General features: G+C 39.6%; 2 protein-coding genes across 3 annotated transcripts in view; one reads left to right on the forward strand and one right to left on the reverse strand.

The window, feature by feature from the left end:
* Positions 1–9,300, forward strand: part of osbp2b (oxysterol binding protein 2b) — a 52,292-nt gene extending 42,992 nt beyond the window's left edge. Inside the window, exons 11-15 of one of the 2 annotated variants that reach the window (XM_053480673.1) lie at positions 49–144; positions 1,059–1,243; positions 2,518–2,738; positions 4,042–4,059; positions 6,742–9,300. In XM_053480673.1, coding sequence (XP_053336648.1) covers positions 49–144; positions 1,059–1,243; positions 2,518–2,738; positions 4,042–4,059; positions 6,742–6,884 — 663 coding nt within the window. In that variant the 3' untranslated portion in view covers positions 6,885–9,300. The remainder of the gene's footprint in view (positions 1–48; positions 145–1,058; positions 1,244–2,517; positions 2,739–4,041; positions 4,060–6,741) is intronic. The other variant, XM_053480674.1, reaches the window with a different exon arrangement.
* A 2,865-nt stretch (positions 9,301–12,165) lies between these two features.
* On the reverse strand, positions 12,166–17,698 carry atad1a (ATPase family AAA domain containing 1a). Its single transcript, XM_053481294.1, has 10 exons — positions 17,490–17,698; positions 16,670–16,886; positions 16,354–16,452; positions 16,057–16,177; positions 14,743–14,943; positions 14,427–14,533; positions 13,818–13,907; positions 13,524–13,574; positions 13,171–13,346; positions 12,166–12,505 (listed from the first exon to the last, which is right to left on the reverse strand). Exons 2-10 carry the CDS (start codon positions 16,838–16,840, stop codon positions 12,382–12,384), a joined length of 1,140 nt encoding a protein of 379 aa, XP_053337269.1. The 5' UTR covers positions 16,841–16,886; positions 17,490–17,698; the 3' UTR covers positions 12,166–12,381.
* Between the last annotated feature and the right edge of the window lie 7,451 nt (positions 17,699–25,149).

Here is a 25,149-nt window from a genome sequence, read left to right on the forward strand (position 1 = left end):
CCAGAATGCCCTTTAATATTTGCCCTTTGACCTCCATCTTGTCCTCAGTCGGGCGATATCGACGTTGTGAACCACAGAACCAAAGAGACGTGTCAGCTTAAGTTTTCTCCATACAGCTACTTTTCGAGGGAAGTTCCTCGCAAGGTGAGTGTCCAGTTCAACACTCTCCATAAAACACCAAAAACAGCTTTCTTCACCAAATAATAGTATTTTTTACTAAACACTAACATTCTCCATCAAGGACCAAAATCATTTAAAAAAAAAAACTTTTCGATTTACAACTTTTTATTAATAACCCTATTCTCCTTTAAACACCAGCATCAATTAGCAAATACCAACATTCTCTAACAGAAACATTATTTAATAAACAACCAAAATTTTCCAATTTCCAAATTCAACACCTACATTCCATATTAAACAACAGCACTTTCTACCACAGTGAGCAACCAAGACAATTTGAAATAAACACCAGCATTCTTCAATGACAAATCGACATTGTCTACCACCAGAATTATCCAACAAACTCCAATATTCTTCATCAAACACCAGATTGATCCAGAAAACACCAATATTCATAAAAAACTGAATTATCCAGTAAACACCAATATTCATCAAACACCACAACTGTTCAAAAAACACATATATTTTCCATCAGACACGAGAATTATCTAATAAACACCAATGTTCTTCATTAAACACCAGAATTCTTCAGGAAACACCAATATTTTCATCAATCTCCAGCACTCTCTAGTGAACACCACCATTCACCAAATTCTTTACTAACCATCAACACATCAGTGTTTTCCCACAAACACCAACATTCCTGAACAAACACCATGTTTTCCCAGCAATTTCAAATACAATTAAACTCCATCAAAGCTCAAAAACCTCTAAACACCAGCACCATCGTTCAGCAAAAACACCATCCCATTTTCTTTATCTCTTCTCAAACACATCCATAACTTTCAATAAACACCAAGAGAACTATGTTAATATGGGGAGAAGTTCAGAGTATGTTTCTGGCTGTGCTATGCTAATGTGTGTGTGTGTGTGTGTAGGTGACGGGCGTGGTGTCAGACAGTGAAGGACAGGCGCACTACATCCTGTCAGGAACGTGGGACGACCGAATGGAGAGCGCGAAGATCGTACAGAGCAGCCGAGGCGGCAGCAATGTAGAGGGCAAGCAGAAGACCGTGTACCAAACACTAACACCTCGACTACTGTGGAAGAAATACCCACTCCCGTATGTGTACACACAAACACACACACACAATGAACACTTTTATGTTCTACATTCTCCATCTAGGATCAAGAACATTTCTCAATCGACACAATTATTCTTCACCAAACATCACACATCCACATTCTCCAACATCATTCAAACACAAAAACTCTCCAAACATCAATACACGTGGATGTTTTTCCATAAAAACAAACATTTTTCCGATTTTTCCTATACCTATAAATTTTTTTAAGTAAGACTAAGTAAGTAAGACAATTATTTTATATACATTTTTTTTTTTAATAAACACCAACAATCAAGACAACTATCCTCCACCAAACACCTACATTATTATCAAAACCCCAACATTTTCCATTAAATATCAACTACCACATTGGTAATAAACACCAACAGCCCCCCTTAAACACCAGGACCATCCATGACCACAAATATTTTCCAACACCCAACTGATATTATCCATCAACACACAACAGTCTGCACCAAACACCATCATCACACATCCCTATTCTCTAAGGCTCCCCAAACCACAACATTTACTCACCATCAACACACACTTATGTTTTCCAAAAAAACAAACACCAGACAACACCAACACTGCCCATCAAACAACCAACATTCTCTAACACTAACATTCTCCAGTTTTTTTAAATAAAAAGCTTTTTCAACGTATTTTCTCCATCAACCACCAACAAAAAAATAACACCAGCAGCATTCTTCATTAAAAAGCATCTTACTTTTAAAATTCTCACACACAATATTTTCCATCAAACACCGACAGCACCAGCATTCTTCTGTAAACCCCTACATGTTCCAATAATGATCAGCCACCACAATTTGCAATAAACACCAACATTCTCTAGTAGTTAACTAATGTTCTCCATAAAACACTAGGACGATCCAATTAACACCAATATCCTATATCAAGCACCATCACTGTCCATCAGATACTATCATCAACACCTTCTCCAATGTTCCGCAAACACAAGCGTTCTTTACTAATCACCAACACACCCCAATGTTCCATTAAAAAAACCAAACCCTGTTCATCAAACAACGGCATTCCTCAACACCGACCTTCTCCAACACATTCTTCTACATAGGACTATAGAAACACCGGATCTAAAACAATAACACACAATAACAATAAGACACAAATACAATAACAAACAAACACAGTGTTTGTATGTAAATTATTATACAATTTCTCTTTGTGTGTGTGTACTCTGTCTATCTAAAGACATCTATAATTATTTACCCCCCGTGTGTTCTGCTAGAGAGAATGCAGAAAACATGTATTTCTTTTCGTCGTTGGCTCTTACCCTGAACGAAGAGGAGGACGGCGTGTGTGTGACGGACAGCCGCCTGCGTCCGGACCAGCGTCTGATGGAGGAGGGACGATGGGATGAAGCCAACACGGAGAAACAACGACTTGAGGAAAAGCAGAGGGCTGTGAGGAGGAGGAGAGAAGCCGAGGCGTCTGACGCCATTGACCAAGGTGAGATCGGACTCAGGACACACACACACACACACACACACACACACACACACATACAAACAAGGTGCTGCTCCAGAGTGTCTGTCATACTTGTTCATCAGCACTCCAGGTCCAGGTGTCAGGACAAAGAACATGAGGTTCTTCATGATGGAGCAATGATCTAGAACGTGACGAACTCAGTGTCCTTGCACGTTCTGTAAGGAGTTTATAAATGTTCTGCTGTAAATTTAAACATAAAGTGCAGTGCTTAACAGCTGGAGAACTCTTCCAGTTAAGGTTCTAGATTTCTTGTGTTTGATGTTTGTTGAAGTTTTCCTACACGGTTCTCCTACGTGTAAGCTGCAAGAACCTCAAACACCAAAAAACGACAAAATATAAAAAAATGCATGCATCTGTTACTCAACACACATCAGCAACACAACTTCTAGAACCCAAAACAGATCACAAGCATGACGCAAATATTTAGAACCATGCACTTACCAGGAACCCAAAACAGCAATTATTAAGAACCCAAACACTCACCCAAATTTGCATATATGATTAACACACATCTAGAACCCAACACACGTCAGAACCCAACACTGGACACTTAGAACCTTACACATGTAGATCAAACACACATCTAGAACCAAATACGTCAGAACCCAACACACATCAGAACCCACCACATATCTGGAACCCAATACATGCCAAAACCCAATACTCATCAGAACCTAACACACATCCCAACACCCATCTAGAACCCAACACGTTAAAACCCCAATGCATCTAGAACCCAGCACACATCTAAAAACTAAAAACCGTGCCCACCTTCAGAACCCCACATGTTTATCTAGAACTGATTACTCACAGATAATGACATAAACATGCAGAAGAACACTAGAACACTGCGTGGTACCTGTAAGGCATGCACATCTACAATCTAAAACACCAAGAATCAAGACCATGATACAAAGTGTCCTTCTGGATTTAAGGTTCTAGATGTGTATGCAATATGCATTCCATAAAGTGTTATTTTTGTATAACATGGTAGCCATACTATATAAACATCTAGAACCTCAGTGACTGGAGTGGAGGTAACTGAGGCAGGATCCGCCCGGTGCTGAAGACTCCACTTAACGTAGAGAAGGAGTCTAGAACATTCTGGATATCGTTCTCACCACTCTCCAGGTTCTAGACTGACTGATATGATAGAATGTGAAATACTGTGTGTTGTTGTTGTTGTTGTTGTTGTGAGAACTTGGTTCTGTGGTGATGTTATTATGATTATGATGTGTCTCTCTTTTCTCCTCCCGGTGCTCAGAGTGTGAGCTTGACCCTGGTGAGTTCTAGTACCTGGATTCGTCCATGTACAGCTGCTTCACACCTGTGTGTGTGTGTGTGTGTGTGTCTGTGTGTGTGTGTGTGTGTGTGTGTGTGTGTGTGTGTGAGCATGTGAGTGTGACGTGTCCACGATTATTTGCAGATCCAGCAGTGATCTGTAATGGAGATCTCACCATGTGCTCGCAGTCCACTAATTATGGTTCTCCTACTGTGTGTGTGTGTGTGTGTGTGTGTGTGTGTGTGTGAGCACTATTGGTTGTAAGCATGGCCCAGGAAGTTTTAACCCCAACACAGCCCTTCTGCTGATTAATAAGATGAGAAACATTTAGAACTCAACACACAAACAATTACAATTGAGCACGATCATCTGGAACCCAACACAGAACCATCACACAAACATGCCGAGAACCCAAGACATCAACATCAGCATTTTATCCCATACTGTATCTAGAACCCAAAATGTTTTATATCCTATAATGCACATCCAAAGGTTTTACAACATTACCACAGTGCAGTCATTCGGAACCCATGACATCATATGGAACCAAAACATGTCCAACACAGAACCCAACAATCATTAGCTGCACACTCGCACATGTTAGAACCAATGCCATCTGGAGTTATGCACACTACACACACACTAAGAACCAACAGTGAAGATCAGCAGAAAGGGTAATCTAGAACCGAAAAATGCCAGAACCCAACAAATCTAGAACCTAATATTGAACTTAGTTTTACACTCAGTTTCAGTGCCACAATTCTAGAGCTAACAATCTTTTATCTAGAACAGTTCAAACCACCATCACAACTCGCAAATCTAGAACCTAGCATACACTATAAACACATGGAAAAGTTCTAGAACCAGCATGTTTAATTCAGTACGTCCTCACAAATCTAGAACCCGACACACATTACAAAAGTATTAAAATGTTTTAGAACTTTCTCATTTCATAAAAAAAAACCCACACAATTTACACCTCAATCACACCTCGCAAATCTAGAACCTGACATGCATTATGAACACATTGCATAGTTCTAGATCTACAATGGTTAATCTAGACCATGTTTTGCAACTGGCAAATCTAGAACCTGATATACATAATAAACACATGGATGAGTTCTAAAACTCGCAAGTTTTATTCAGTGTGACAACTCTCAAAATTCCAGAACCCGATGCACATTACAAACACACTTCACACCAACATCGCAACGAACAAGATCTAGAACCTGGATCACTTGACAACACAGTGCACACATCTAGAACCCTCACATTTATCACAGTTCAGACCAGCATCACAACACAAACACTTAGAACCTGAGAAACATAAATGAGAGTTTCACAGAGTACACGTCTAAAACCCAGCAGCAGTGTAATGCAGATATACAGAACCCAACACACACATCGACACATCCAGAACCAAGACATGGCAGAAGTCAGCAGTGGTTGGTTTTGTAATGTACACCGTGAAACCACAAACACACACACACACACACACACACACACACACACACACACACACACACACACACACACACACAGACAGAGATACTCATGATAATGCCACATGCTTTGGATGGTTAATGATTCCAGCCTCTAAAGGGGTTCTAAGGGGAACCGTAATAAATGGGTGTCTCCCAGGTGTAAGGTTCTACACAGAGCCACGGGTTCTCCGCTGCTGCTGAGTGTAAAGACATGGAGTTCATATTATTCTATGAATAAAATTATTGTCAGATACGAGTTAAAGATACACCTGGGGTCTTTAGAGAACCCACCTTGGGGTTGTCACTTACTTTAATTCTTTCTCTTTTTTCCTTCTTTCCAGTCTATTGTATCGTTCTCCATTTAAACCTCTCATTTCTCTCTTTCTTCTATTTTTTCAGTTTCATCTGTACATTCAGCTGCTCGATCTAGATTTACTGCTTTTCTATTTTTTATTTTTCTCTTTGTCTGGCTTACTTTCTTCTTTTATTTAGTGTTTTTTTCTTTCTTTCTTTCTCTTAACAACAAACTGTTTTTATTTTTGTTTTCCTCTTTTTTTCCATCATCTTTTTTCCCACTGGTATTTTATTCTCATTCTATTTCTTTTTTGTTTCCCAGTTTTTTTTATTAATTCTTTTCTTTCAATCTATCTAGATTTACTACTTTTCTCCTTTCTTTCTTTTTTCTTTTTTCCTTTCTTTTGACATCCCACTATTTTTTTGTTCTTTCTTTTTCTTTTCTTTTTCATCATCTTTTTTATCTCATTTTATTTCTCATAGCATTTCTTTTCTTGTATTATTTTTCTGATTTCTTTCTGTTTATCTTGTTTCAAATGACTGTTTTTACTTTTTACTTTTCTTTTAAACTCTCAGTCATTTCTCTTTATTTCTTTTTCCACTCTACATTTTCTCCTCATGAAGCCACATTTTTTTTGTTTTTAATCCACTCTAGATATCTAGTTCTTTAATTTCTAGCCTCGACAGTCTAATTAAAATCTGACGTGCAGATAAACATGCGATTTAAACGACTCCAAAACGAAGCAGTGTGGAGGCCTGAGGGTTCTGCATGAGGGGTGAAACTGGAGAACCCTTTAGAGTGCTAGATCTAACCTTATAACTGTGGAGATGTCTAGATGTGAGGATTGTAGATAAGAATAAATCATATGTTTGACATATGTGTGTGTTTGTGTGTGTGTGGCAGGTCGGGAGTACGAGGGCTATAAGCCTCTCTGGTTCCACCAGAGAACCGACCCAGTGAGCGGAGAGACCAGCTTCGTGTATAAAGGGGGTTACTGGGAGGCCAAAGACAGACAGGACTGGAACATGTGTCCGGACATTTTCTGATCAGAGACAGGGGAGAGGACAGGACGTCCCCTCACAGACTCACAGACGTTCCAGGAACCCTGTCTCACCAAGAGAACCGAGACGATCTCACGGGCTCGCCGTACAGAGAGAGAGAGAGAGAGACATGTGGGACGTCTGATTTCTCTCCAGTATTCGCCTAAAAGCTGTGTGCGTGTGTGTGTGTGTTTAAAGGAGAAGCGGGGGATTTGAACTTGAACTTTGACCCCTTTATTCTTCCAAACCAAATCAGGTGCTCTTTCTTCAAAAAAAAAAAAAAAAGAAGCAAGAACAAGGAAAAACGCGCCCTTCCGAGTGCACTCCTCTCGCTCCCTCTCTTGCTGCCTCTCGAGGATGTAATCACACGCCACCACACCTCGCTGTCCTCAACATGATTAGACCCGCCCTTAATATTTACATATCATTATATCGCAATTTGCATAGCCCAAAGGACAAAGGGGGCGGAGTTTCATGTCACTGATGAGGTGCACTTTACTCGTCATAGGCTCCACCCACTCTGATTAAGATTAAAGCAGGTTTATCAGAATCCTCGACAAGGACTTTATTAAACATCTATAAGGAGAAAATATATAAACCTTCCTGAAGTGCAGAGAGCCGCGTGACTGGTGACTCGCGGCTCGGTGACTCGCGGCTCGGTGACTCGCGGCTCGGTGACTCGCGGCTCGGTGACTCGCGGCTCGGTGACTCGCGGCTCGGTGACTCGCTCCAGGATTCAGATTCAATTCATATTCATCAATTTATAGTTATTACAGTGTTAAAGGAATAGTTTGGGGAAGATTAATAATATAAAGTATTTATGCTTTTCGAGCTTCATTGCTGCTTCGTGCTTTAACCCACGATGTCCGCCGTCTCCCGTAGCGCTACAGCGATTGGTTTGTGTGTACAGATCAAACATCAGTTAAAGGTAAAGATCGGGTGCAGCTCGGCTTCTTCTGGTCTGGTTACTGGGTTTGACTTTACATCAGTATCTGCTGAAGTGATCGTAACGTGACGTATTTCAGCATCACCAGTCAATCAGGAACACCCACTGATACAAACAGGAAGTCCATACTGTACATACTGATACGAGAGACGTGGAGACGCCGCTGTTTATTGAATAGAAATTTCAATTCTACAAACCTTTTAATGAAACTTTAATAGTTATAAACTTTATAGCTAAGGTTATTACTCATACTCATTAAAGTTAACATTAAAGATGTTGTTTTTTTCACACAACTCATAACGAGTTATAACCGTTGCTATAAGGTGTAATGTGTTCCCAGGTGTAACGCGTTTAAAAACTTTTAAATAAATGTTTTCATAAATGTTCTGCTTTAGTGACGAACCACAACGACAAAAGAATAAAGAAACGTCGACACGTGTTATAATGAAACTCTTCACGAAATAAAATGTTTGTAGTTGCCTTATTCAGTTAAAAGTGAAAAAGCTAATCTTTTTATTTGCGCTGTAAACTTTGCGTTACAGTTTAAAGATTCATAAAATAGCTGTTTTTAAATTGTAAACTTAAAATGTAGCGTCTGTTTATGTTGAAATAAGGTCACAGTAGCGTCGTTATTAGCTGCAGTAGTCAGTAAAAAAGTTATTAAAATAAAACACTTGTCACTAAAATGTTTTGACAGATCGGCTACACACACAAAAAGAATAAAAGAAAATTGTGCAGCTGTCTGTTATTTTTCTCCAAACTGTTCCTTTAAACAGCAGATGATCAGCAAGACGTTTTTCTTTTTTTAAATAATAGTCTCAAGGAAACTCTTTTTAGCTTTAGTAACTGCTAATAAAATAGCCATATCGTCCCTTAGGAAATATTTCACAGAACGTGTGCTTTCAGTGTTTAAGAAAAAAAAAAATTTATTAAAGCACACGTTAATTAGCATAACACTCGCTCCTCTTAAAGACCCGCGGAAATACGCAAAAGAGAAACTGCGTTGTTGTCGACGGTGTAGCTCGACCTCCTGACCGTCTCGGTGTCGTCAGACTGAGTCTCTGTTGTCTTAAAAAATCTCACAGTTCCCGAGACGGATACGGTCCGAGACCTCGTCACGTGGGTTCTTTGAAGTTTTCTTAACGCTGTTCGGAACCTAGTATTTAGAGCACAGGTACGCTGTTTACCTGACCAGACTCTGGTGTGTTTATTGTTTTTTTTGGATAACAGAGAATAATAAAAATTAATGATAACCTGAATAATAAAAAGAATAATAAAATATTACAATAATGTGATTATAATTAATATAAAGAAGTGAGTAATGAAATAAATCTAACAGAAGTATTTACTGTAAATGTGTCTTATAATCAGAGATGTTCTAGCTACTGTAGGCTCAAAGTTTTAATTTTGGACTCTAAGGTTCTGTGGTTTGATTTGAATTTTAATATTTTGTATTAAAGAGATTTGCTCACACGATCAGCGCTGATTTGTGTCAGTTTTGTTGTGTTACGTTCTGTTCAAGTCTCTAGAAGATTATTCTGGCTAGAATATGAATTATATAAGTTTTATTTAATATATTATTCACAGGGTGACTGTGAGGTAGCGATTTTTCGGCACGTTTTGAATTCCTACAGCTCTGACATCCAGCTTTATAACTTAAACAATGCTGGTTTAAATGTTCGCTACTGAACGCAATCATGTCCACCTGCTTACAAACGTACATTTACTTTAAATCTGAAATGGTTTTCATTTTTTTTTCAGTTAATGTTTATTTCTGTACACATCTATGTGTGTGTGTTATGTACAGTATCTCTGCCTTTACCACTTTACACCGAAGTTAATGACGTGTTCAGAGTGTTTGTGTTATCTCTCGAAGCTCCTCTTCAGTCCAAAAAATGTTCCAGATGAAGATTAATCACTTGTTTACTCGGAAGTAAAAATCAGCAGCAGCTTCATGAACCCTGAGATGAATTATTTTAACTCTTATACACTTCTTCTAAAAAAGTTTTTTTAATTAGTTGTAATTGAATTTTAAACAAATAGTTAATTATTGAAACTCTCCTTCACGTTGCTAGAAGTCCGGTGTGAAGTTTCCACTGTCTTCTGGTGTTAATCAGGTCCAGAATCAACACCTGCAGCCACCAGGACGCTTCATGATGACCTGCTTTATGGAGATGTGATTTCCAGCAGGACGTAGCACCTGCTCGCAGCGCCAAATCTACCACTAACTGGTTTACTGACTGTAATGTTAGTGTCCTTGACTCCCAGACAACTCACCTGATCTGAACCCTATAGAGAATCTCTGGGCTGTTGTCAGGAGGAAGATGAGACACACCCAACACCACGACACAGACGAGCTGAAGGCTGCTATCAAAGCAACCTGGTCTTCAGCAACGTCTCGGCAGTGTGTCGACTTCTGTACTCTAAACACTGTCAGAAATGTAAAGCTCGTATCTCAGCTCCTGATTGTGATATTCAGACCAAACTTGCGCTGATCCGGACGGTTTGATCTCAGGAACCATCAGTAAGAATATGCAGGAGATCAGAGGAAGTCAACATTTTCACCCCAAAATACTCTAAGGGGTTGTTAGCCTGCGTGTTTTTCGGGTAAAAAATGTGACTTTCTCAGATTTTCCCTAACTTGGCCCCGTGTGTTAGTGGGGTCGCGACATACACGGGGGTGCATTTGGTTCTGTCCCGTCACACTCCAAAGCTGAGATCTGAGGCTTTCATTATGAGACTGTAACCTTTGATCAGTTTAATTATACAATTTGTTTTAATGATTACATAAATAGTTACAACAGTAAATTGTGAGGTTAAATCGGTTTATTAATAAATATTTTCAAACAAACATCAACATTTAAAACACACACTGTCACAGCACTGTATTTAACATCGAATGCAATAAACCTTTTCTCAGAATTTTAGCTTCTACACCAATAAATGATATAAAGTGTCATATACAGTCTGGGTTTTGATTTCAGTCAAACAGTGGTTGTATAAAATGGAACTGTAGACATTAAAAGAATGAAATAACAGACGTATGTAATTAGTTAAAGAGAAACAAAACTCCATCGTAGCTTTAAGAGATTAAACTCAGACACATCAACATCTCAACTGTACTTCAGAGATTAGATTATATTCGGGATGCTTTCATAACTGAAACTGAACAGTTAAAAAATAAAAATAGGGAAACAACATAAGTCCTTAGAATTAAAAGGTGTATCCAAACTTTATTTTTTTTGGAAGTGACTTGAAGTGTTTGTTCAGGAGTTAAAATATACTCAGCAAAAAAAGAAACGTCCCTGTGTATTTCAACAATAATGTTGCAAAAATCCAAATAACGTTACAGATCTTCATTGTAAAGGGTTTAAACGATGTTTTTCACGCATGTTCAATTAACCATAATCAATTAATTAACCTGCACCTGTGGAATGGTCGTTAAGACCTTAACAGCTTACAGAAAGTAGGCATTTAAGGTCACAGTTCTAAAAACGCAGGACACTAAAGAGACTTGTCTACCGACTGTGAAAAACACCCAAAGAAAGATGCCCAGGGTCCCTGCTCATCTGTGAGAACGTGCATTAGGCATGCTGCAGGGAGGCATGAGGAGCGCTGATGTGGCTAGGGCGATAAATCGCCATGTCCGCACCGTGAGACGCCTAAGACGGCGCTACGGGGAGACGGGAAGGACGGCTGATCATCCTCGCAGTGGAAGACCACGTGTAACAACACCCGCACAGGATGGGTACATCCGAATATCACACCTGCGTGACCGGTACAGGATGGCCACAACAACTGGCCGAGTCACACCAGGAACACACGATCCCTCCATCAGTGCTCAGACTGTCCGCAATAGGCAGTCCATGAGGAGGAGATGCACTGCAGTACTTCAAGCAGCTGGTGGCCACCAGATACTGACTGGTACTTTTGATTTTGAGCCTCCCTTCATTCAGGGACACATTGGGAAACATTTTTAGTTTATGTCTTATGGTGTTGACTCTTTTAGTGTTCATACAAATATTTACACATTAAGTTTACTGAGAGTAAAAACAGGTGAAAGTCAGAGGACGTTTCTTTTTTTGCTGAGTATACATACAAAAAATTATAATCTGCATTTGATAAAATAATAATAATAATAATTTAACACTTCGCAATATTATTAATTTATTAAATTAAATTAAACACCCTATATGATACACTATACATCAACAATGTGACACACTCATGATAAACTTGAGGTACGAGTGTGATATTCTCCTGGTTTGACCTGTTAGGGGTCAAAGTCCCGCTCCAGGTGTGTGTGTGTGTGTGTGTGTGTGTGTGCGTCGGCACTGAAACTCTGAGAGTATTGCACTGAGGACTCTGAGCCGTGCTGTGATTTAATGCTGATTTACGAACATGCAGGTGATCAGAAGTGATTTTAAACTGGAAAGCGTGTGGACGTAGAGCGGACAGACAGCAGGCGCAGTTGTTCTGCCAAAGGGGTTATTTTATACTGGATCACGGCCAAGCAATGTCAACACTTTATACACACAGAACCGAGGTCCTGATGTGTCAGTCCACAAACACGGCACCGCTGTGAGCTGGAGCTGTGGCCCGTTTGGCCTCGTTCATCTTATCCACTCCGAACAGCAGGTCGAGGTGAGAGATCGGCCTCAGGCACACACTGTCTGCTGTCCTAAACACACACACACACACACACACACACAGCTATTAAGTACTTTCACCACAATTGTACAGAATTTTCTTCCTCATGCATTTCTATCTTTTTCCATTTCTCATGCCAAATAAAACTTATGTATAATTTATATATAAATATATATAAACTATGTATAACTTTGAAAAGTTTATACATTTTAGAGAAATTCAGTTACTTATGGTGTATTTAATTTTTACATTTCAATAAATAATAATAATAGTGTCCAAATAATAATAATAATAATAATAATAATAATAATAATAAACCTGAGGTATAAAGTGCCCTTCACTGCGAGGTCAGTCCCTACGCTGGCTAGCAGACAGGAAGTCTGTTGGAATTTCACTTCAATATCTGATATAATAAATCCTAAACTAAACTAAAACAACAATAGAGAGAAGCATTTTTGCAGGACAATGTGAAGTGTGACTCGAACCCGGGACAGAGGAGCAACGCTGACCACTGCATGAGCTTCACCCTCTGTACGACTTTAATTATATCAGATAGTCAGAGGTTAAAGGTTAAAGAGAATGAGCTGTGTGTCACAGTGATATTTAGCGCACGTTATTCATATAGATAAAGATAACATAAACACATTCATTTACATAAAAATGTAAAACACAGTGAGAGTAAAGTGTGAGGCGTACTCATCGTCTTCATCGTGTTCGAGTCGTAGTCGCTGTGTGATTTGTTTCAGCTGCAGTTTGCGCATGAGATCTCGCACTCGGTACAGAGCGGCGTCGCGACACACCTCCCTCAGATCGCTGCCCGAAAATCCCTCCGTCTGCTCGGCAATCTCTATCAGATTCACTGCCTTATTCAGCTGAAACACACACACACACACACACACACACACACACATTATATATCATATATATATATAAAAAGGAGAATATTTTTTCAATCTCATATGTCAAGTTAAGGCCAAACTGCAAAAAATATAATTATAAAAGTCTCTTATGCGCAGTCACATTAAGTATTGATCATAAAGAATAATCACGCTTTCTCCAGACAGGATGAGGTGAAGGATCTCCTTCCTCTGAGCCGTGTTCTGTAAACAAGAAACAGTTTACACAAACATAGAAACATACACACAAAAATATACACAAACATATTATAAATAAAGACAATAATGATGTTATCAGTGTGGAGCTACTCCACGTGTCTATGCATACATCTGTGACCAAGTCCATTACTGATCCCTCCATCCATCTATGATCTATAATAACCTGTTATTGTGTAAATCAAACCGTTTGTGTGAGTTTATTATTTTAAATGTGAATAATAAACTCACCGGAAGTGGAATGTGGAAGGTCGCAGGCATCCTGCGGCGGATCGCTGCGTCCACGTCCTGCGGCCTGTTAGTGGCACCCATCACCATCACCTGTAAACACCAGCAGGGTATAAGATCACTTCTCATCACACTCTACCTAATTATCAAAATGTCTTAGACACAGTGTTCCCCATGTCGGATTATAGGAAGAGGAATCTCTAACGTGAGGTTAAAGAAAAAATTACTTGTAGCAGCAACTCAGATTTGAATCTGAAATTTCTCATGTATAACTTTGGGACTTTGAACTTTTGTGACCTGATGTGATTTTTGTCTGTGAGGCCGAAGACATACAGCGTGAAGGCAGATATATCAACTTGTAATAACAGTCTGATAGTGATAAAGTTCTTTACCCTCATTTATATATAGTGCCATAAGAATACAAGAACACTGAAAAAATTTCTATCAGTGTTTTAAAATTTCCAAATAACAAAATATTAGATGATTTTAATAGTCAACAGTAAAGGGGAAAAAAATTCAAAGTAGTTTAAAAAAAAACTTTGACTGAAGGATATATGGTATTAAATGTGTTTGTGTGTGTGTGTGTGTGTGTGTGTGTGTGTGTGTGTAAACCAGAGTGTCGGAGCCGGTCTCCAGTCCGTCCCACAGGCTCATAAACTGAGTTTTCATTATTGCCGTGACCTCGTGATCCAAACTGGAGCGACTCCTCAGAAACGAGTCTAAGACGAGACATGGGTTTAAACACCTCACAGCTCACAAACACACACCGACACTCCGCCTCCTGTTTATACACTCCGCCTCCTGTTTATACACGCCTTCCTAAATATAAACAATTAATATAGTATGTACGAGTTATAACGTATATGAACACACCAACATGGAACAGCCAGAGGTGTGTGTGAACCTTCAGTCCCAGAGTGTCACTCACCGATTTCATCGATGAAGATGATGCAGGGCTGCAGTTTAACAGCCAATGAAAAGACAGCAGCGGCGAGCTTCTCCGATTCTCCGTACCACTTGTCTGTCAGAGTGGAAACCTGGAGGTTGATGAAGCGACAGCCTGAGGCTTTGGCTGCTGCCTTGGCGATTAAAGTTTTCCCACAGCCGGGCGGGCCGTATAACAGAACACCTGAGGAGGAAGGTGCAGGTGTTAGTCTACATCTAACTACAGGAACTGCAGTGTTCAAGTTTGTTAGCCAACTCTTTTATACTGACTAAACAAAGTCCACCATACTCCATCAAACACCACCACACTCCATCAAACACCACCAATCTAAATCAAACACCACCATAATCCATCTAAAACCACCATTCTAAATCAAACACCACCACACTCCATCAAACACCACCAATCTAAATCAAACACCACCATAATCCATCTAAAACCACCATTCTAAATCAAACACCACCATACTCCATCAAACACCACCATACTTCATCAAACACCACTCCATCAAACACCACCATACTTCACCAAATACCACCATTCTAAATCAAACACCACCATATTTTATCAACACCCTCATACTCCATCAAACACCACCATTCTAAATCAAACACCACTATACTCCATCAAACACCACCATACTCCACCAAACACCACCATACTCCACCAAACACCACCATACTCCACCAAACACCACCATACTCCACCAAACACCACCATACAACACCAATCTAAATCAAACATCACCAATCTAAATCAAACACCACCACACTCCATCAAACACCAATATACTCCACCAAACACCACCATACTCCACCAAACAACACCAATCTAAATCAAACATCACTAATCTAAATCAAACACCACCACACTCCATCAAACACCAATATACTCCACCAAACACCACCAAACAACACCAATCTAAATCAAACATCACTGATCTAAATCAAACACCACCATACTCCACCAAACACCAATCTAAATCAAACATCACCGATCTAAATCAAACACTACCATACGCCATCAAACACCAATATACTCCATCAAACACCACCATTCTAAATCAAACACCACCATACTCCATCAAACACCACTATACTCCATCAAACACCACCATACTCCATCAAACACCACCATACTCCATCAAAGAACACCAATCTAAATCAAACACCACTATCCTCCATTAAACATCACCAATCTAAACCAAACATCACCAACACAGACTTTCACTAGGAAACACAAACATTTACCATTTGTGTGTGTGTGTGTGTGTGTGTGTGTGTGTGTGGTCTGTACCTCTGGGTGGCTGTAAAAGTTTAGATCCCCGGAACAGGTGACGTTTCTGAAAAGGCAGGATAACGGATTCTTGAAGCCCAGTGATGACATGATCAAGACCTGCAACGTCTCTCCATGTGACCTTTATAAAGATTTAACACACAACGCTGAAAAACACGTCATGTAAAACACACACACACACACACACACACACACACACACACACCTGGAAACATAGGATGTTATTCGGCTGTGTTCAATGTTAACTGCTGTTCCATCAATTAACGAGATGAGATGAAGGCGACGTCTGGATTTTACCTTCATATTGTGAGGATTGACCAGAAGGGCGGCGATGTTCATCTCGTACTCGTTCAGACTCACTCCCTCCACCCCAATGCTCCTCATCATCTGCTCAGCCTGAGAGATGAAGGGGGAAGTAAAGAAGAGAAGAACGTTAGTCAGACCAACATTCTCCATACTCTGTCTAGATCTCAGTCAATCACCAAACACCATTAACACCCCACACCCCCCTGCTGTAAAACCTGATAAAACCCCAGTGTGAGAGCGGCGTCAGTGTGTGAGAGTGTGTGCTGTGAGAGTGTGTTAGAGTGTGAGTGTGTGCTGTGAGCGTCACCCTCTTCTTAGCGTTAGACTTCTGCTTGTGCGTCGGGTCCAGAGCCTCCACCACCCATCTGATGCTGTAGTACGTAACCGCTCCAAACACGCCGAGTCTCACCAGGAGGCCCAACACTTCACTACGGCTCAGGGGGCGCAGCAGGGCGTGCCGGGGGACGTCCATTAACATCTCAGCTCCGCCCACAACATCAGCACCCGAGGGAGATCAGTTCAGACTGTGAGGACAGAAGTGTGTGTGTGTGTGTGTGAAATATAATAATCATCTAAAACACCAACTAACTGAACGCTATATAACAAAGCAGAATGTCAGCACCATAAACAATTATTCTGTTTTATTTAGTAATTCAGTCTAATTATATTTATTACTTCATTTTATTTGTTCATTTTTTTTAGGAATGTTATGAAGGGCTACATTTAATTACTCATTAAACTTTTTAAAGCTTTAAAACTGTAACAAAATCGGGAAAAAAATGTATATGAATTCAGAATATTTATAGAATCGGGCAGGTATCGTGATAAAATCGTATCGACCGCTGATTCCCACAAATAATAATAATAATAAATTAAAGTTATAAGAAACATGTCATTTCAAATTCTTGCTTAAACCCTGAAATGCCTTTAATTATAATCAAATCAATTATCCTTTATTTACCCAATTTCTCTAAACATTCAAACCATTTTTACTGAAGAAAAAAGAAAAATGGAAAGAAAACATTTACAGATAAATTACAAAAAAGGAGACACCTAAAGCAGTCTGTAATATATATAAAATAATAATAATAATAATAATAATAAGATAAAATTAGAAATACATTTACCAGCTGAGATCCTTTTTAATCCCCACCCCTTATCCGGTATAACCAGTTTACAAACATATCAAGAGAACGGGTGGGAAAACAAAAAGGCTAGCTAGGAACCGAGTAATATCTAACGTATCTCTACACTCTAGTAATGTCTGTTAGATACAATTTCATTTAAGAAAACTGAAATATGATTTACTTATATTTATGTAAATAACGTAGCAAACATAAAGCGTTGTTTTAATAATAATAATTAAAAAAATAACTCACAGCACAACTTCCACTTCCGGTGTAACAGCATAAGCGCTCCGTGTGGGGACGAGGCTCACCGTCACTGGGCCCCATGTCACTAAAAGATAATAATAGTTCGATGAATTATTAGTTCAATGTCCAAAATTACCCCAAATATATCAGCCAAATAATAATACTAAATATAATAATAATAATAATAATAATAATAATAATTTGAGAAAATAAATCTGCACAACCACTGACTTTAACAGAAGGCAGCGTCGTCACAAATTTTATATATAACTAAGAAAGTTATCAGCCACTTTTGCCATAAGGTTAAAGGCCGAACCATGGACGAACCATTTGAGACATTAAAAATCCCTTTAAAATCTTGCGTCCGCACAGTCTTGAGATTATACTGGCCCTGTTTGATGGCGATCGTATAAATTCATGACATGCACAGGAAAAAGGTACAGTTTAATGAGATCTGAATGTGTACTGGGTTTTAAATGTATACGTATAATGTGTTTATGAACTATGCAGCAAAATATCTCCTATAAAGACCCTGTGCCACGTCCAGGCCTCGTGCCACGCCCAGGCCTCGTGCCACGCCCAGGCCCCACCCACTCAGGCGTCCTAATGGCAGCAGATTTCAACCTGTGTGCTAATTTTCATGATGTTTTTTTGAGCATCTTAAAACCTTTAAAAAGGCCAGATGCTGGAAAAGAATCTTCACACTCTATGATGTCTTAGTGCTTGGGGCCTAAATAATTAGAAAAATTAAATTGTGTTTAAGACAAATTAAGGAACTGAAATACAAGTTCTACTGAATAAGCTGTAAATGTATCAATATTTAATTCAATTCAATTTAATTCAATTTTATTTGTATAGCGCTTTTAATGATTTACATCATCACAAAGCAGCTTTACACAATTAAAAGAATTAAGTTTGTATGAAATGTGAATGTGTATGAATCAAAATTATATGATTGTCCCTGATGAGCAAGCCGAGGACGACGGCGACAGTGGCAAGGAAAAACTCCCTGAGATGGTAATAGGAAGAAACCTTGAGAGGAACCAGACTCAACAGGGAACCCATCCTCATCTGGGTGAAAACAGATAGCAGGGATTGATCTGCATAATATTATGTGAGACTGAAAGTTCAGTATAAGAGGAGATGTGTAAGATTAAAGTCCAGTTTGTTCCTGGAGGCTCAGGTAGACTGTGAGAAATTCCAGTCCTGAACTATTGAGCGACTGAAGTCACAGGTCCTCAGATAACAGCTGTCTGCATCAGTCGAGGACAGGACCACCTTCATGGAAAAGTGGAACCAACCCCAGTCACCACACGCATTCCAGGCAGACCACACGGGGGCATCCATGTGATAAGATCTCCAACCAGAAGCAGGACTCCAGGATGAGTTAGAGAGGTCCAGCGGGCAGAGGGGGTCTGGATCACTGGCAGCTCAGGAGCGACATGTATAGCTCGACAGAGAGATAGGTAGAGGAAAAAGGAGAGAGGGAGAGAGAGAGAGCAGAAAAGGAGAGAGCAAAGAGATGGAGAAATAACAGTTAGGTATGGTCACAGTCGAACAATGTAAAAAGTGAATGTATATTTAGTGCAGAGTGCAAGCAGAGCCTCCGGCAGGACTAACTATGACAGCATAACTAAAAGTGAGAGCCAGAAGGAAACACAAACATGAGGGCTTCCTGACATGTAAAGCAAACAATCACCTCACCGTCAACAAACCTGAGTGATCAATGAGAGTGAGGAAGACAGCATCCAAACATACCAGTTCACCATAATACTCTACGTCCATGAGTCCCCCAGATCTGCTCCTTTACCTATGGCAAATCTATTTATAAAAATGCTTGGCTAAATAAATAGGTTTTTAGCCTGGACTTAAACACTGAGACTGTGTCTGAGTCCCGAACACTATTTGACTATTCTATTTAAATGAAAACACGCAGTTTTATGATTAGAATTAACACAGGAATCACAAATCAGCTAAAATACAGTGCTCTAATGGAACACTGTGTGTACATACGATTGTAGAACAGGAAATCTTAGATTATTTCTGAAAAAATTTCTAATACTTAGCCCTGTTAGATGAAACAATTTCTACAATCCTACAATTCTTTCTGTCTGCACATTTACGTGTTCCAGTTTTAGCATCTGATCCAGTAGAACAGGCCCTCTGTGTGTTTGTTCTCAAACACTGTAAACTACGCTTGTGTACTAAGCTTAGCCATGAAAGCATGATTAAAACACAAACATCACAAAAGGGTTGAAAACGCAGCAAAAAAAAGTAAAAATCCAACAACAATTAAACTGAGGTAGACATTATGCAGATTAGTGGCGAGGAAGTCCAGATGGTGCTGAGATGTTCATTAAGGAGCGTCTGTTCCCTCACACACCTGCTTTATTCTGCAGAAAATCTCATGGCGCGCACACACACACACACACACACACACCCACACACACGCACACACACACACACACACACACACACACACACACACACACACACACACACACACACACACACATCTTTCTGCTAAAGAAACTATAACACTGAATCTTTTTTAATGTGGATTGTAAACATGTAATGGGTTCACAGTTGTGTTGTAGTTCATAGTAATGGCCACACGAGGGCAGTCATACTGCATTAACTTAAATAATACACAAGGGAGGATACAGCCTGACTGAGAGAGGGACAGATTTAATACAGTTCCCCAGAACAAAGATCTTTGATTGGTTAGAATTCATGCTATCATGATAAATAACTAATAGTAAAATAAGTTAAATAATTAATAAATATTTACCAGTTGTCCCCATAAAGTGTTTACTTGGAAAAATATAAGGCGAAGTGATATAAAAAAAAATTAAGGTTAGTAGTAAAAATCTACTTTATTACTTCCAGTATTATTAATATTTTATTATTATTATCTGGCGTGCGGGAATTCTCAGACAATCATCATGCACAAGTTGGCGAACAGTTTTACTGAAGCTCCTCCTGATCTCTCGTCATCTTCCAGTGATCTTGTTCTTCTGCTCTTGAAGATTGCGTGTCGCTTAAAACACCGCGAACGACTCTTTCCAGCCTCATTGACGAAACTTGCTGAATTTTATCAGACGTTTCCGGGGCAGATTTACTCAGTTTTATGTAGAATTTCACGTTCTTTCTTTGTTCTAACTTGCTTTCCATGATGAAATAGCAGACATGGTAACGTACAGGGACAGACTAGCACCGGCTGCAGCACAGACACATGGAGCAGCGACCTTCATAAGTCAGTGTGCCAAAAGACACGGTCCTGTGTACATCGGGAGCCAAATGACTGGAGCTAGTCTGACCACGTACAATACGTTACCACGTGGTCTCAATAACTAGTCTCTGTTTATTGTCAGTGGAGTAAGAAATCCTTCTGACCAATCAGAGGGCAGAACGTTTCTCACTGACCTAAAGACATGGCAAAAAAAACAAACAAAAAAAAACATTGGACATTGCAGTATTCTTAAAAAAGTTTATCAGTGTACTCCTGCTCACGGCTGCGTTTCATTTGGTGTGTGTGTGTGTGTGTGTGTGTAAGTGAGAGAGACAGAGCGTTTATTCCGTGGGGAAATATGGAAATATTTACCCTGATTGCTCCTGCCACTTTCCTGCGTTCTGCTGATGGCTACAGAACATATTTCGGTCTAAAGCTCTTTGGAAATTGAATTTGCAGCTGAAAAACAGACAAGCCCTTTTTTGGAGGGTTTTGCTTATTTTCTGTTTCTACAAAGCGGCTGTTTGGTGAAGAATAAATTGTGCAGCGTTTTTCACTTTACATCAAACACGCTTGATAAAAACCGAGATGTGTTTGGGGGCAGAAATGTTGCTTTAGGAAAATAATTAAAAGAAATAATTAATTCCGCTTAGAATAAATGACAGCACGGCCTGAACACACACACACACACTGAGTGACTGGTAATGGTTTAATCCTCCTGTTTCTGGTTAATTAGCATCAACGCTGCACTGTGAATTAGCGTAAGCACATTAACGCAGTGGTATTTCACGTGTCTTTGTCACGTCTTGCCCGAACTAATTTCACCTGAAAGTGAACATTAATTAGCTTGACGTTCCTGCACACTCGGTCCCCGGTCCTCACTCTCGCAGCCTCCGGCTCTAATGGGCTGCTTTAATGATCTGCGTATTTTAAAATAAGTCTTAAGGCTTGCGGGGTTAAAGGTGAGCTGAGAGAGATTTTATGGCTCGTGTTAGCAGAATTAATCTGAGCCTCGATCTCCTCTCACTTGGCACAAATATTACCCAATAAATAAACCATTATTCACTGGATGAGTTTATAGCGCCGTAAAATTCAGACATGGGCACACGGCACAGCTGTACAGTAAATATCTTATTATGTTTTTAAAGAAGCACTGTACAATTTCTGACATATTAGATATTTATAAAGCTCATCAATATTCACACGGCTTCTTTAAGAATCAGAATGTTGTACAGTGTTGGTTTCAGCCTGAGCAGATCATTAGGAGTTTCATTATTTATTATGATTTATTATTTACGGTCTGCTGTGTGATCACCACCAACACGCTGACTTGGTACAGTAAAGCAACAGATAACAACCATTAATAAATACAGTAGCATCTCTAGGGGGCGCTGTGAGGGTCCACACACCTCTGCAGAGAGACCCAGAGGAGTGCTACAGGTGGGATTACACTTTATATAAAACACTGGAGACACTGGAGAAACAAATCATAAAGATTTGTGAAGACGGAAAGATTTTGCTCACAGAGACCTAAGAAGACTTTTTGACTGAAATTGAAGGCGTACAAATACTTGATTGGTTGAGGAAGTAGATTTACAAAGACTTTTTCATAAATAATAAAGACCTGCAGAGTCTTCCTAAGTCTTTAGTTTCAATCAAAACATCTTTGTAACTCTTTAAATTCCATCAACGAGTCTTCTTAAGTCTTCGTAAGGTTTCTGTTTAATCAACAAAGATTTATCTTTGATTTATCTAAAGATTTAGATAAAGACTTGTTGCTTGGAATGAAAGACTTCCTTGATTGAAAATATACACAAAACACTTCACGGTAAGATCATGACCTCCACTCTACATAAACCTGCACATGGCGACGAGTTTAAGATGAACGACTTGTCGCTGTTATCAAAAACAATTATACAGTAGATGAATATTAAAGTTCATTTACCAGCAATATCATCCCGGAGCTTAAAGCTCCTCCTTGTCATGTGACATGGCGCCTCTGAGGTGCCTAACATTAACTACATAATTGGATTTGTTGTCGTCCAGAAGAAAGAAGAAATCCAGACATCTCACTGTAGTTGTTTTAGAACTCATCATCATCGTATATACTGCTTTATCCTGTATACCGGGTCGCGGGAGGCCTGGAACCTGTCCCATGAGGTGCACCCTGGACACAGTGCCAATCCATTGCAGGGCACGAATACACACACACACACACACACACTAGGGGCAAGTTGGAAAAAACAATTAACCTAATCTGCATGTCTTTGGACTGTGGGAGGAAACCGGAGTACCCAGAGGAAACCCAGCAGGCACAGGGAGAACATGCAACCTCCATGCACACAGATGCCAAGGCGGGAATTGAATCCAAACCCTGGTGGTGTAAGGTCACAGTGCTAACCACTACACCACCATGCTGCCTGTTTCAGAACCAAATTTTAATATGCTTTATAGCACTTTACAACCAGAGATGTTTTAGTACTAATATTTACATTTAGCCATTTAGGTAGACGCATTTATCCAAAGTGACTTACAAAATTGCTTTAAAGTTTATGTAATTTGACAGATCCTTACACTGGGTTACTTGGTGACTAACTGAGTGCCATCAGTCAAACAGTGTTGGGAAGGGGATTGGATTTTATTGGGTGGGTGGGTGGGGTGGGGGGTTACCTCAAGTACTGAAGAAACTGATATGTTGTCGTTTCAAGATTGCCAAAGACACAAACACCCACAAACACCCTGTGCAAGCACACACACGCACACACACACACACTCATCCCGCGTGAGCACACACATACAAACACAAAATAAAATATGTTTTACACACACACACGTGGTCACAATGTTATAGTAAACAGTACACACGCGCACGGATGTTGACGATTCAAGTAAGAGACGCGCGTAAGAGATCGAGCAGGGGAGGCGATTATTCACAATTGCGCAGTGCAAGAGAGAGAAAACCGTTGGCTCAGTTCTGATCACGTGACGCTCGGCGTCAAAACAAGAAGCACATACGTGATACATGATACTCGGTACTCGTATATCAGGACTCGCTTGTTTATCAAGAAAATATTTATTGAACATTTTTGCTTGTCTTGCAGAACGCTCGCTAACAGGGTAACTCGCAATCTGAGGTTCCACTGTAAATGTAAACATTTGTATCTGGTGCACTGCAGTGTCTATTTCTCGTACAATACATAAGCTGCTTCTGTGATTTAACTGGGAGTAGAACCGAGGACTATCTGATTGAACATTAAATACGACAGGATTCATTAATTCATTACACCTTTAGAAAATGATGTGTGTGGCACATTAATGTTAACAATAAAATATTTTCATACAATATATTTTACCTACAGTAAACTCTGTAAACTGTTTTAGTGTTTAATTTTATAAACATAATGCTTAGTATTCATTACACAAACATTATAAACACACTGTACTTAAATTATTAAGAGTCTTTTAGAGTTTAGAGTTAAACCTTCCTGTTCATCCTCATCACTCAGTGTAGATCTGTAACAGAGGAGGAATCTTCTTCTTCTACATTTTTATCAGCTCTAACACACACCACTGATTTCCACACCTCGACTCAGACTGCACTGGAGCAGAAATAAGAGTCGGAGTATTAAACAGCGTACAGTCTGTACCGTCTAAACCGTCTATGTGTTTTACACGACAGAAAGTCTACAAAGTGTTTTCTTTTATCCTCCGGGTCAGAAAAACTCCAACACCTTCTTTATGACGTCTATAAAGCAAAAGCCAAAGAAAAGAAAAACTCCTTAGCGACATGCTGACTTTAGCACAGAGCCAGTGTGGCTTCAATTAGCTATAAATCACAGTGATAAAAGCTAATACAGCCGTTTGGAGGAGGAGATGCGGCTACACGCGCGGTACGAGCTGAGCACTCTGAGGAACAGCGAGCCGGGGAAGGATTTATTAGCCGTCAGAGCGAGCGAGGTTTACAGCGTCCTGAACGTTCAATTCAACTCACTCTGTAGTCTTGTGTCTAGTGGTAAACATTATGCAAATGTTAAACTGTTCAAAGGTAAAAAAAAATATGTGTTTGTGTGATGTTCGTTTCAGTGGACATTGGGAATATTAACCATAACCCATAATGCAAGGCGTTAAAATGGAAGATGATGTACAAACTGTGTCTAAAGAATGGACCACTTCCACTTTCAG

The sequence above is a fragment of the Clarias gariepinus genome, chromosome 21 (genome assembly GCF_024256425.1).
Source record: "Clarias gariepinus isolate MV-2021 ecotype Netherlands chromosome 21, CGAR_prim_01v2, whole genome shotgun sequence".
NCBI classification, from domain to species: Eukaryota; Metazoa; Chordata; class Actinopteri; order Siluriformes; family Clariidae; genus Clarias; species Clarias gariepinus.

Excerpts from the sequence above, each read along its gene's own strand:
- atad1a (XM_053481294.1), bottom strand. The coding sequence starts at position 16,840 with ATGTTAATGGACGTCCCCCGGCACGCCCTGCTGCGCCCCCTGAGCCGT. Across the intron at positions 13,575-13,817 it reads CCTTCCACATTCCACTTCCG|AACACGGCTCAGAGGAAGGA; the intron begins GTGAGTTTATTA and ends TCTTGTTTACAG. Across the intron at positions 12,506-13,170 it reads GAACACGATGAAGACGATGA|GACAGCAGACAGTGTGTGCC; the intron begins GTACGCCTCACA and ends GTGTGTGTTTAG.